Here is a 13,663-nt window from a genome sequence, read left to right on the forward strand (position 1 = left end):
AAAAATTAGGCAATATTCGCTGCTAGGCTAGTTAAGGGGGGGCCCTGGGTAGAATTCTTTCTAGAGGCCCTGAATCCCAAGCTACACCCCTGGTTCTGTCCCCCTCCTCAGTTTGTGTGTGTGTGGGGGTGTGGGTGTGTGTGTGTGTGTGTGTGTGAGTCACTGCTGGGGGACCACACTAGGGGCTGAACCATGACTAGAAAAAATCTCGGGTCCAGCCCAGACCGACAGCGGCCGAAGGTGTGACGTGTTGTTGCAAAGAGTCTGAATACTTCGGCCAATCTGATAATTCAGATTTTTATTTTTCAGGAATTTATCAGAAAATCTAAATTTGAGTTTCATTTTGTTGTGATGTGGTACTGAGTGTAGAATATCATCTATCATCTATCCATCCTATATGTGCATATGCAGTTGCATTCACAATTATTCAACCCCCAGAGTGAATCAGGTTTATTTGAAACATTTACAGACTTTCTGCCTCTTGTAATGAACAAAACCAAATAAAATAGCTCCAAAAAACTAATGCTTCAGGTGGTCTCCCCAAATTCAACTGAAAATGCATCTTTTGATGACTCCTCCAGTCTCAACATGATCCAGAATCCTCACAGCAGCTCAGAAATGTAAACCAGAGTTGTTTAATCTCACCTGATGAACTAACCAGGGCTTCATGAGCGTCTGCGGGTCTGTCAGAGCCGGAGCATGAAACACCTGAACTGTCAGAGGTTTGACTGCATGGCAAATTTAAAAGAATGGTGCAAAGTTAAGAGATCATTGACCTTCACAAAGAAGGAACCTGATACAGAAAGATAGCAAAGGCCCTGAATGTTCTAGAGACACCGGAGGAAGCAGAGTTCTCAGGTTCAGAGTTCCAGGAACAGTGGTTCCACTACCTGGACGGGGCAGAAGAAGGAAGCTAGCAATGGCTGCTAGCAGATATCTGAGAAGGCAGGCTGGGAAAAACCCTCCAGTGACTGCAGAAGACCTCCAGCAGAACCTGGTGGTAACAGGGACTGAGGTTTCAGTGAGTCCAGTAAGGAGTACTGAACGTAGATGGTTTCCATGCTAGAACTCCTAGACCTCCACCTCTACTGACCCAGAAGACCAAGAAAAGTCAGATCCAGTCTGCTCACAATCATAGGAATAAGCCACAGAGGTTTGAGGATTCTGCTGAGAGACTAAACTGGAACTTTTAGTCCAGATGGATCAGTGCTATGTCTGGAGGAAGAAGAATGAAGCATGGCGGTGGCTCGGTGATGCTCTGGGGCTGCTTTGCATCCTCTGGAAACCTGCAGCGTGTGGACGGACAGATGGATTCATGGAGGAAACGTCATGCTCTCTGTGAGGAAACTGAAGCTTGGGCGTCACTGGACCTTCCAACAGGATCATGACCCCAAGCAGACCTCACGTCCCACCAAGACTTGGCTGCAGAAGAAGTCCTGGAAGATTTACAGTGGCATTCACAGCCAGCTGACTGGAACCTCAAAGAAAATCTCTGGTGGGATTTAAAGAAGGTGGTTGCACCATGCAGACCCAAGAGTATGACTGAACTGAGGTTTGCACACGAGGAATAGGCTAAGACCCATCAGGAATGCTGCAGAAGCTGGAGTCTGGATATGCATCTCTGTGCAGCAGGTCATAAAAGCTAAAGGTGCTCTATAAGGACTAAAGCTGCTGCTGTGAACAGGCTGAGTAATGCTGAGACTGGATAAGCTGCATTTTAGTTGAATTTGGGGAAACCACTTGAAGCTTTCTGTTGAGCTATTTCAGTTCCTTTTGTTTGATTTGTTCGATACAAAAAGCTAAAAGTCAGGGAGCAGGTGGCCTAGTGGTTTAAGGCACGCCCCATGTATGCAGACGGCCCGGGTTGGAATCTGAGGCCTGAGGCCCTTTACCACATGTCTGTGTCTGTAGATTTTCACTATAAACCTGATTTACAACAGAGACTGAAGGTTGTGATTGTGACTGTATATGTGATGTGTTGATTGTAGGTTTTTTTCCTAGTTCAGAAACTAACAAAGAAATCCATCATCTTACTGAAATGATAAGATTTGAGACGCGTTGCTCTTAGAGGATGCCATCATGGTTTTCAGATGAGAGTCTAAGTCCTGACGCTCTGCTCTTGTGATTCAGAGGAGGAGCTGAAGAGGCTGCGGGAAGAAACAAACGTGGACTCTCTGCGGCACGAGCTGGAGAGAGAACGGAGTAAAAGGATAGACCTGGAGCAGAAGATAAATGAAGTACTCAAGACGAGGTAAGACCTAGTAACACTTCATGATGTCAGGAACAAGGGTTTAGAGTGCTAGATGAGAGGTGATGGCAGGGAACGACACTACACCTTCAAATGTCAGCTGTACGACTTTCATACTACCACCACAGATAACATGGGGGCGGGGGTGGTCACCACAGCCCCCCTTTACACCTCTGCAGTGTTCATAGAAAGCCTTTCTTTGACAGAGGACAGTGGATAGAGTCAGAGATGGTATGAGAGTAGGTAGAGACGTGGTGAAGACCCACAGGCCGGATTAGGACCTGGGCTGCCTGCATACAAGGGTAGCACCTTAGACAGCTAGGCCATCTGCACACCTCAAACATGTTCATCATTTAAGGTGTGACCATCTTCATTTAATAGTCGCGTGGCACACATGTAGTCCAGCTGATGCTAAGAGGTTGATTCAGGCCCTGAATAGGTGTGGTCTGGGGAAAACCTGAAAGAGGATCAGAGAGGCAGCTCTTATTCCCTCTCAGAGCAAGGATCCATCTGTCAGCCTTCTGTCCCTTTGAAAACTCAGAAAATCGAATCTATTTTAATAGTGCTAATTAAAAACCAAAGTAATCTGGACCGTTTACAAAGAGGGCAGGTCTGGACATGGTCTCTCCTCTGTATCATGTATATAGACCCGGCATGAATCCATCATGACCTAAGCTTTAAGTAACATTTAGCAAAGTTACAGTGGCAAGGAAAAACCTCCATTTAAGGGGCATAAACATGAAGCAGACTCATGCTGAACAGTCATCTGTGAAGCTGGATTAGAGTTCATGAAGGGTAGAGGCAAGAGGAAGGTGTAGAAAGACAGAAGAGGGAGGGAATAAGAGAACAACAATGAATGAATGAACTCTGATGGCCGTCCTGGCGATGAATCCATCCTCCATTTTCTTGGTTTTGTCAGTAATGATGGTAACAGTGTGAAGAGTGAGCCGTTATAAACAGGTTTAAACATTCTAATATCAGTATTTAGTTTTGTACAGCCTGTGTTTTTATGTATGTTGAACACTGAACTCACTGATGTAAACTTATTTTTCTGAAACAGCTTTAGAAACAGGAACTAATGCTCTGCAAACTTTGGACTATGGTTGGGATTATAGGTGTTCTCCAGGCCTGTGCACACAGAGTTAGGAATAGTTCAGAGGTGAGTTATAACGTCAGGACTGACCTGATTTTCTGAATGAATAATAGCTTTTTAAAAAACTTTGGCACTGCAAGTCTGCGGTGAGTTTACAGTGGGGGTGTGACGCCTTTTTTCAAGGCTTTACACCATCTCTCTGATATCCACGTACACAGCAAAATCGTCAGTGTTAAATTAACACTAGAAAAGTGTTTATATGCGTCCACACTTTTGAGTGTTAATTTAACACTTTTCAAAGTGTTACTTTTTTTTACACTGAACCAGTGTTGCTCCAACACTGTATGGTGTTAAAAATCTACACTGAGTAGTGTTGAAAGTACTCTACACTGGTGTCAGTGTTAAAAACTTAAACTCTACTGGACTTCATGTAACTGTGTTGTGATAACACTAGTGAGTGTATTATAACTAACTCCAGTGGGTGTAGAATATTATTTATTAATAACGAGATACAAGACATGTAAGTCTCTCTAAGAAATTTAAATCAGGTACATCTGATTTCATTGATTGCCACCTCACATTGTATAACTGAAGCATCATGAGGTGTTTTATGGCAATCATGGAGTAATGAGGCAGACTCAGAGCTGGAACATGCTCTGAGTTGACAGACTGCACTCTTTCCAATATTTCCATAAAACTGTTCTCACAGTCAGGAGGTAATCAACATAGCAGACAACTACACTCATGGTGCAAAAGTGTTAAACATCAAAAACTTAAGAACTCAAGATAATTCAAGAAACATGTGCAAGTGAATCCCAGCAGTGATCCCTGTACAACAGGCAACACTTAAACACAGCTAGACATCTGAATACATCTCAGACATCTAAAACACATCTATACATGCTGCACAAAGGCATGATGGGAAAACTCTGCCCTCCAGATTTGAAAATGCAGTAGGCGGGGCTTGGATCAACTGACTCTCTACAGTGTTAGAGTAACACTGGAGCATTAAAACTGTCAAATAACTCCAACACTGCAGACCGTTTACTCTGAGTAGAGTTAAAATAACACTGAGTGTTAAAATCAACACTGAAATGTTTAACACTGAGAATTTAACACTCCAGTTTTTGCTGTGTAGTAGCTTCACATGGTTTACAGTTCAACAAAACTCCTGTTTCTCACACTGGCGTCCTGAAAAACCCTTATTTTAACCTCCGTCTGAAACGCTTCGTTTTCACTGCTGTCTCTTTAACTCCCCCCCTCCACAGACCTGCTTTCCTCTGATTGGCCGATTTTCCAGAGGCTGGCCGGCGGCAGGACTCAATGTTTTGTGCCCACCCCTCCAATGTGGCTATGTTGTTATGCTAGTAGTTGAAAACTTTGAATTAACCGGTCCAACTGAGTAAAATATGGCAAATGTTGATAAACAACCGTACGTGTTAGACCCAGAGTCTGATCCTGATAGTCTGGAGAGAGAGGGGGAAGAAAACCAGCAGCAGCAGCGAAGGATAGAGCAGGACGTATCTGTTTGCTAAGTGTTTAATTACTGTGTTACTAAATGGTTAAAAGGCCTTGTGGGGGCGGTCTGTTCCACTTTGCTGCCAGCACGGACGGCCACATCCCTTTATCTTGCGGTTTGAAAATTTGCATACATGGAGTATGGACACCTAACATTGTGACTTTATGTTTTAAAAAAGTATAACACACCCTCTTTAAGGGGTTAAATGAGATAAATCAGAGCGCCAGATCAGGTGAGGTTTTTGACTGTTTTCTCCTGGTCTGTGGGCAGGTGGTCACTGCTGGATTATTTACTCTGCCATGTTTAGCACGGTTCTTTCTTTTCAGCCAAGATGGCAGGGAGGAGAGACCGACTTAAAAGTGGACGGGTCTTTAATAGCTTCATTATTTAGCGCAAAATGCAGCACACTCTAAAATTAAACTCTTGGATATAACTGAGTGTGTAACTGATGTTTTTATATCAGTGATGAAAGAGTGCTCTGGAGTGCTCTTAGATGTTTTTCTTGGCTAAGAGGGGAGTTCAGGTCAGTGTCAACCTTCTTAAAACTGTGTTAGAGGGTGTAAAGACCAAATTTCTTTTGAAGATCAGTTAGTGGATGAGGCCCAGTGTTATCAGCTGTTTTTACAGCTCTACAAAACCACATAGATGTTGAATTTTCCACTCATCAGCTCTCAAAAGTGCTAGGTTAAGAATGAACATGGTGGAGCGTTAAATAAAGCAGTGATAGCTGTAAAATGTGCCAGGTTTTAGATGATTTAAACAAATCATTCAGACTCACTGCTTTAGAAGATACTGTAGATCCCCCAGAGCTTCGGTCCGCTCCAACTGTCCCTGTCTGCAGGCAGCAGGACCGTAGAAAGAGGACCCGTGTTTTTCACAACAGTGCACAGTGGTAGCAGTAGCTAGCAATCTGTATTCAAACCAACGCTCAGTAACAACATGCATGTGCTCAAGCAGGGTCCTACTTCTACGGTCCTGAGCCTGCTGCTGCGAGCCTGCAGTACCCCCTTCTCGTCCATCCATTCTTACTGAGCCACGTGGGGCGACTGAGCCTCAGTCTGTCCGCTGTATCCCAATCAAAAGGTTGTGGTTTCCATCCCCAGCTCCTGCAGTCACACGTTGATGTGTCCTTGGGCAAGACCCTAAACCCTGTTTGCTCCCACTGCTTCGTTGCTGTTGTTCAAACTGGTATGGATGCGTATGAATGGGATCAGCTAATACTGGGGGCCAGTTCCTCTTAGCAGCCTCTGCCATCAGGAGTGAAAGGATGACTAGATAGCACTGTACAAGCTGAAGAATGGACGCGTGGAAGCCTTGTTAATCCTGAGGAAGTTCAAGTTTGTGTGAATGGATGGAATGAGAGGAGGACAAACAGAGAGAAAGAAATGACGGTGAATGAAGAAAGATAGTCTTGATTTGTTGTGTTTATTTGTTTGTGCAATAGTAGAAAAGCTGAACACAAATCTGATCTCTGAATCTTTTCTTTGTTTGCCCCCTCCCCCCAACCACCACCCCTCAGACTAGAGGACTCTCCGCCACAGCCTGAACAGACACAGCAGTCACCTTTGTACCATGAACCAGGTGAGACAGAAGAAATGATTCAAGGAGGGAGATGGTTGGAGTCCAGGAGAGGTCTAGAGGAGAGGTGTTATGCACCCGTCTAGGGGGAAGGTACCTAACATAATATTTTTGGAAAAAGTAAATGTTTTTTTCCCAGTCCCCAAACTAACAGTCAGGATCTAAGGACGTTTACAAAGTTTATTTACAGTTTTTTAGAAATAAACAGGTCAGTCAATAGGCTATAAATTAAAACAAAAGACTGGATTCAAACCAAGGAGGCGATCTAGCTCTCAAAAGTAAAATTTATCCAAAAAACAACACCATTACCACGGGGACTAACTAAGACTACAAAACAAAATCAAAGCTATGGCTAAACTAAACTGAAATGCGGGAAAAAAACCAGTTAAGACTAAATTTTTGGAGGCTGGGAGCAAACAAAGAAGGTGCTGCTGTCAGTCAGGCTCCTCGTCTACTGCAGGCCGCCGTAGTTTAAAGAAGTGGAGAGCCAACCAGCGCCGCGTCTGCTTGCCGCCGCCCTACTGACCAATTATGCAGCACCACCTGGACACAACAAAGATCCTCTTACACGACAGACCGCACACTCACAACCACACGGGACAAACAGAGGACTCACTCTCACATGAAAAAAGACAAAGATCCACACGACAACAGAACACTCACTCAAACACAAAAGAATGATACAAAATACAAAACACAGTAATACAACACAATACGGCCACAGCCGTAACAGAGGGGACTTCCTTTACTGTCTTTAAAAGCTTGGCAGTAAATCAGTGTTGGTGAAACTCTGGATGGACATGTTTGTCAGCCTTTTTTCAGTGAGGCAGATATGACGATGATGAGCAACAAATAGACCTGTGACGATACAACTGTGATGAAGTTTTTGTTACAGAGACTAGATAAGCCTGCAGGGTTAAGACTTAGCGACAGAACTGTGGCAGATCTAATGTGCTGCGTTCAGACTCACCGTGTTGGTGCTGGCGTTCTCTGCAGTCATGCATACAGTTGCTGCGATCATCACTCACAAACGTTGTAGCATGTCCAGTTAGTTAAAAACAGTGATGCAATCTTGAAATCCATGTTAACCCTTAGAGCTCACATGGCACAGATTGGTGCCACAGGGACACTTCTTTATAAATGACTTGGTAACGTTTGAACCGTGAGTCACAGACACTTACTCTTCATTTCCTCTGAAAGCTGACCTTCTTGCCGTTCGCTACCATCGATGTCTCTGAAGCCCTAAAGGACGCCGTTCTAGCGAGCCTGGAACTTTGGTGACTTTCCCGGGTCTTTACACATTGAATCCACATTGTTAGATCTGATAATAAGCGTCTTTTTTTATGTCCCTACAGCTTTGAGGAATGATACAAAGGAATCTAGCTGCATAAAAACACATGGACTTTATCTTTGTATATGTATTAAACCAGCAGGGCAAGAATTATAAATGCGCACACAGTAATCAAACTAATATTATATTTAGTGTGCTGAAACACTGATTCAACAAGTGTGAGGTTCTCGTCAGTAAAGGTCTCCCTTGTCCACGACCTCTCTGCTCAAACCCTGAATCTGAATTATGATTTCCACCGGTAGACCACCCCTCTCCCTGTGGTTGCACATGAGCCATAAATTTAATTTCTACCGTCTCTTTGTGGTCGTCTGCCCTGCTTTTCATGTGCCTTATAAGGGTTCACAATTCACAATTCCACAGTTCCTGTCTCGGCCCAATAACATCAGCAACATCCGCTCCCTCAGATTCCTGAAGACCCCCTGTCTCCCATAGTAGTCTCACTTTGGGCCAAGCTGCTGGAGACGAGAGCAAAGACAGGAGCAGAAGTAGGCGGCTTCTCTACAGACTGGTGTTACACTGAGGCCAAGCTTTTTGTTGTTATTGATATTAATATTAATATACCTTTAAGCTATTGTATGGATTAATACCTTTTATTACTACCTATTAACCTTTTCATATAGGAAAACGTTCTTGTTTATCCTCATCACATGCAAGTAAAATAGTGACCGACCCCTCTCGCCCCAGACATGAACGTTTTGAGGCTCCACCCTTGGCAAGAGGCTGTGGACTAAACTGTGCACCCCTCCCCCCACATGACGGACTCTCCCTGAGCCCCAGAGCCAGCAGACTGATAACTCATGTTCAACACCAGAACCGCCGCGGATCTCTACATACCTAAAACAGCCAACAGGCCAAACATACCTGTCATTAAAGCGTCTGATCGAGGACTGTTAGTTAACCACTGACATTGAACAGCTTATTAACCACAGATAGAGAACTACATCACTGATGGAAGATGATCCGTCACATAGAAAATCATCTTTGGGCTGATTGCTAATCCTGTAACTTCCTCATCACCGGATTCTTCCTCATTAAAAGCACTGAGATTACCTCTAGACATTTAACAATGGTAACTGTCTTTTTCCCTGTTGTATCCATGTTGAAGGTTGATCTGTCGACTTCTGACTGCTGCAGGAGAGAGATGGTATTTTTATTGTGGCATCTATTTATGAAATAAAAGAGTGAAAAAAATCTTCTAATGGGGTAAATTTGACCTGCATGGTAGTTCTAGATATAAATGTCCATTAACAAAGTTTGGGTTTAGGTAAATATACTTTTTTAAGACCCCAGGTGCTATAAAACAAACTTTTAGGAGAAGTTTGAGAAGTATCAGAAGACTGATAGTCTTTCAGATTTTACACACATCAAGATACAGTTAAGAACAGACTTGGGTAGGTTTTACCCACTGGCAGTTCTAGTGTTAAACAGCATTTTCTGTGCCCACTGACGTTATCATTTCCATTTACAGCTGCAGACCCTGTGTGTTATACTCCTTTTGTTAAAGCACTATTAAAAAAGAGTTAATAGATGTAGAAAAAAAGCTTCTCTACACCACATGCTTCGCCTCTTACACTGCTTACTGATGTTGTTTCCTCCCGTCCAGATCTGTGCTTGTGTTACACTTCCTGTCAGATGTAGTTTGGTCAAAACTTCTGTTAGATAACATTCTAACACTAAAATCACTCAGACCTGCTCATCTGTAGCTATGGACATGATATATGTAGACGCCACGTTGGCTGAGTTGACATCGCCGCCATATTACCAGAGGCAGGTCTGTCTCTGTAAGCCAGTAAAGAAGAAGAGGAATGTGAGTTTTAAGTAATTTTTACCAATCGTTGTATACTCAGTGATCCATGTCGGTAATGAAAACCACTCAGACAAAAAAAAAAAAAAAAGGATCTTATTTGTGGCACACAGAAGCAGAATCGACTTTTTATATCTTAGTGATAAAAATGCCAGTTATTGTCCATGATCTAGAGTGGTTGATTAGATATATGGCAGACCCTGGCGCTTCACACACTCACCTAACACTGGCCGACTCACACTCAGATACAGACAGCCCTCAGTTTAACACACAGACCCATGAAGGAGAGCAGTCTATCTGTGGATATGGTGGTATACTGTCACTGCTTACTGTCAGTTCTAATGATTTTATTTTACAGACCTTATTCTTTTGTGTCTCATTGATTCTTATTATTATGAACTTGAAGATGGATCAATGAGTACAAATAGGATTCATCAAAGTCTGTTTTGTGTGCATGCGGGTGCTTTTCATGTACCTCTCTGCGAGGCGCTGTTGCCTCTGGTAATATGGCCGACAGCAAACACAGCCAGTGTGGTGTATGTATTATTGCACCTTTCTACATGCTGTTTATGTTTTAGTTGCTCTTCCATTGATGGTCTAGTTTGAGCTCCCCGTCAGTAGAAGTTCTTCAGTAGTTATTCTTCTGTTACCGGGTTAATCAGCTACATTCAGTAGCATTGCGTGGAGGAGAAGGCTACGGTGTTGCTGACTAGCTCGTCTCTCTTCTCTTCAGCAGAGAAAGAAGTGAAGGACTCCTGGAGTCTGCGGCTTCAGAAGTGGCTTCATCAGCGGTTTGGGGTTTACATTGAAGACTTTCGCTTTCAGCCGGAGGAGTGCACCGTGGAGGCCGAGGAACCACTGAGCGCTAAAAGGTGGGTGGAAGCTGTGTTAGTACAGGACAGCGTGTGCCATAGAGCGGGTCAGGAACACAAAACTCTGTCTGTTTACACAGTTATTTTTAAAGTAGTACTGTATTAATCATCATTTATTAGACATTGCTGAAAGTAGCTGATCACACTACTAGTGACAGAGGTGGGGACAGTCAGTCACTGTTATTCTACTGGCCAATAATCAGTTAAGCCTCAGGCATCACTAGGGACATTTTTGTCCATGTGGGCAAACTGGAGTGGGCAGCTCCACTCTACAACACAGAGCTGTATCAGTGATTAGCTTGTGGAGGCAGTTCCAGTAGTTTCTATTTGAACGCTGCTGGAAGTAAGCTAAACTCGCCTCACTGGTCCCAGTATATGTATATAAACACGCCTTATGTTTGCTGTTGTTTTCTGCCAGGTGCTGACAATCCTGTGCCTGTGAGCATGGGCAATCTCTGTTGGAGACTCAACATTTTCTAGCTTTCAGTTTCATTCAGTCAGACTAGTTAGAAACTTTTCCTCATTCTTTTACTGTCTTTTTAAAGTGGAGCGTGATTCCAGGCTGGTAAATAACAGTGTTATGTAGAGCTGTTTTCATCAATGACATGTTCTGATCTTCTCTTCCTCTCTCTCTCCATCCAGGTTAACAGAAAACATGAGGAGACTCAGTGAGTATTCAGTATTGAGCCAACACAGCAATGACAGACTGTTCCTGCGTATGCTTCATTATGTCATTTATATCTCTGACATATCCTTAGAGATACAGGCCTGGACCACTCTGGCCTATTAGCAGAAACATGTAGTTCATCCTGTTATTGCTCCTGGAAACAAAGGGAATGGTTTTATATCAAGCAGGACTCCGATCCTACACAGTTTGTTAAGGTAGTGAAATCACTTTCTGTAGAGGAAAGCAGGTGCTGAAATGTTATAGAGCAGTGATACTCAACATGTGGCTCTGGAGCAAACATTATTCCCCCAGAAAACCTTACATTGAAACATGTGACCTCATAAATTATACATTGCAAATAACATCAATCAGTTTGTTTCCCACACTTTTCCCATGCAATTTTTAGCTATGTTTATTCCAATTTTACTGCTTTTAGCCCATTTTTGCTGCTTCTTTTGCCACTTTAGCCAATTTTTGACATTTTTATCCTGCTTTTTGCAGTGAAATGCCTCTTTTGGCCCATTTTCCCACCTTTTTGCTGATTCGTGCCCAGTTTAGTAACTTTTCACTCATTTTTGCCACATTTTTTGCCCCCTGTAACTCTTTTTTTTTTGCCACTTCTCACCCATTTTTGACACTTTCTGCCCTTTTGTGCCACTTTTCTCACAGTGTTAGCCACTTTAGGCCCATTCTTGTCACCTCTTTTTTTATTACTTTTTAACCAATTTTTGACACTTTTATCCTAATTTTTGCAGTTTTTTGCCACTTCTCGCCCATTTAACCTTCCTTTTGCAATGAAATGCCTCTTTTTGCCCATTTTTCCCACCCTTTTTCTGATTTTTGCCCATTTTAGTCTCTTTTCACTCATCTTTGCCATGCTCTTGCCACTTTTGGACCATTTTTGCCACCTTTGACTCATGTTTTGGTCACTTCCCACTCATTTTTGCCACATTTCTCCCAGTGTTTGCCGCTTTTTGACCATTTTTGCCACCTTTAACTTATTTTAGTTGCCACTTTCCACCACTTAGATTGTGGCTCTTGCAAATGTATTTTTCAACAGTTTGGCTCTTTAGTTGAGCAGGGTTGAGTAACTCTGATGTAGAGTGAGCTCCACTGACTTAAGACTGGAATATGACTGAGATAGTTTGTTATCTTGTTGATGGAGGTAGAAATTAAAAACTGGGAGGAGCTGATAGCTGAAGTATCCTGGTTTACCAAAAGAGAGGTTTTAGAACTGTCTGTCCTAAAAGAGCTCAAGATGTGCTACAAAAAGGGAAGTGGCACTTATTTCTCACTCATGGCTTGTTGAAGCAGGTTGTTCTCTACATTATTTTTTGTACATGTTTATTTTGAAAACTTATTTGATTATTGCAGCTGATTATCTGTAAAAACAACCTTGTGAGGGTGTAAGGCGTTAACACAGTACCATTTATCTGTGATATTACAGTAAATGAAAAAGAAAAAGGTATTAATGAGTATCACAGCAAAAGGTCACTGATTTACACAGACACCGCTGCAACTGTAACACTTGTTAGCGTGGTCGCAGGGAGGTTCTGACAGCTGTGCTCAGAAAAAATGGAGGTTCTAGTGATGAGAAGGAGAAAGATCCTCTGGGTCAGTGGGCTGGAGGAAATTCAAGGTGTTGAGACGGCTGGTTTTCTAGTGTGTAGATGTGCGTGATGCTGAGTAACATTCACTGGTTGCCTGAAAGCGGATTGAAAACAATTATTATTCCTCCTATTATTTTATGGTCATATATGACTTCTACTTCTGCTACAGTTTACACTACACCACAGTGAGCCAACCAGTCGTTTGCTGAGGATGTGGGATAATTACTCTCACTATGAGTAAACTGCTGAAGGGTTGTTGTGTTCACATACGTCCAAAGAGAGAATGAGCTTATATTTTAGAACAACTTCTTCAAACAGGTGTGAAAGCGTTCTTAGTTACCTCTCATTTTAACGGTCATTTTTGGAGCAGTTCTTTCACTAAGTGTTATATGTGCTTTCAAGTTACCAACCCATAGATTAAAGGTGTCTACATGTTCTAGTGTCCTTGCTTCCTCTGCTTTATTTTACAGTTATTGTAATGTTGACATTTTCTGTTATTTGAATAACAATTCATTTTTCTATGTAACTGAAAAAAACCTTGTTAATCAACCCTTTTCAGTATAAATGAGCAGAAAATAAAATAATACACCTCCTCCATTAAGTATTTGTCCTAGACTTCTCTGAATGAATACCTTCACCTTTTTTTACAGAGCGAGGAGCCCGGCCAGTCACAAACTTTTTAAGGAACCTCTCTGCCTTATCCAGCTGGCACTCTGTCTACACTTCAGCTGTTGCCTTCACTGTGAGTACTGCCCTCTTTACTGTAACCGCATTAAATCTGTGCCACAGTTCAGAGGAAGTGACCAAATAAGGCCCTGCAGATATTCAAATAGACACGATCACACATTTGACTAGCAGGAATGTCCACAACTAAGAACTGACATACCTTAATCTGATTGGTCAGATCTGCCTACAGCTGAC

The 13,663-nt window shown here is 42.6% G+C and overlaps 1 protein-coding gene across 1 annotated transcript in view; it reads left to right on the forward strand.

The window, feature by feature from the left end:
- Positions 1–1,329: 1,329 nt before the first annotated feature.
- Positions 1,330–13,663, forward strand: part of gramd4a (GRAM domain containing 4a) — a 26,327-nt gene continuing 13,993 nt past the window's right edge. Inside the window, exons 1-6 of the mRNA XM_041781309.1 lie at positions 1,330–1,495; positions 2,131–2,251; positions 6,380–6,441; positions 10,327–10,465; positions 11,108–11,133; positions 13,393–13,484. Coding sequence (XP_041637243.1) covers positions 1,330–1,495; positions 2,131–2,251; positions 6,380–6,441; positions 10,327–10,465; positions 11,108–11,133; positions 13,393–13,484 — 606 coding nt within the window. The remainder of the gene's footprint in view (positions 1,496–2,130; positions 2,252–6,379; positions 6,442–10,326; positions 10,466–11,107; positions 11,134–13,392; positions 13,485–13,663) is intronic.

The sequence above is a fragment of the Cheilinus undulatus genome, linkage group 23 (assembly GCF_018320785.1).
Source record: "Cheilinus undulatus linkage group 23, ASM1832078v1, whole genome shotgun sequence".
In the NCBI taxonomy this organism is placed as follows: domain Eukaryota; kingdom Metazoa; phylum Chordata; class Actinopteri; order Labriformes; family Labridae; genus Cheilinus; species Cheilinus undulatus.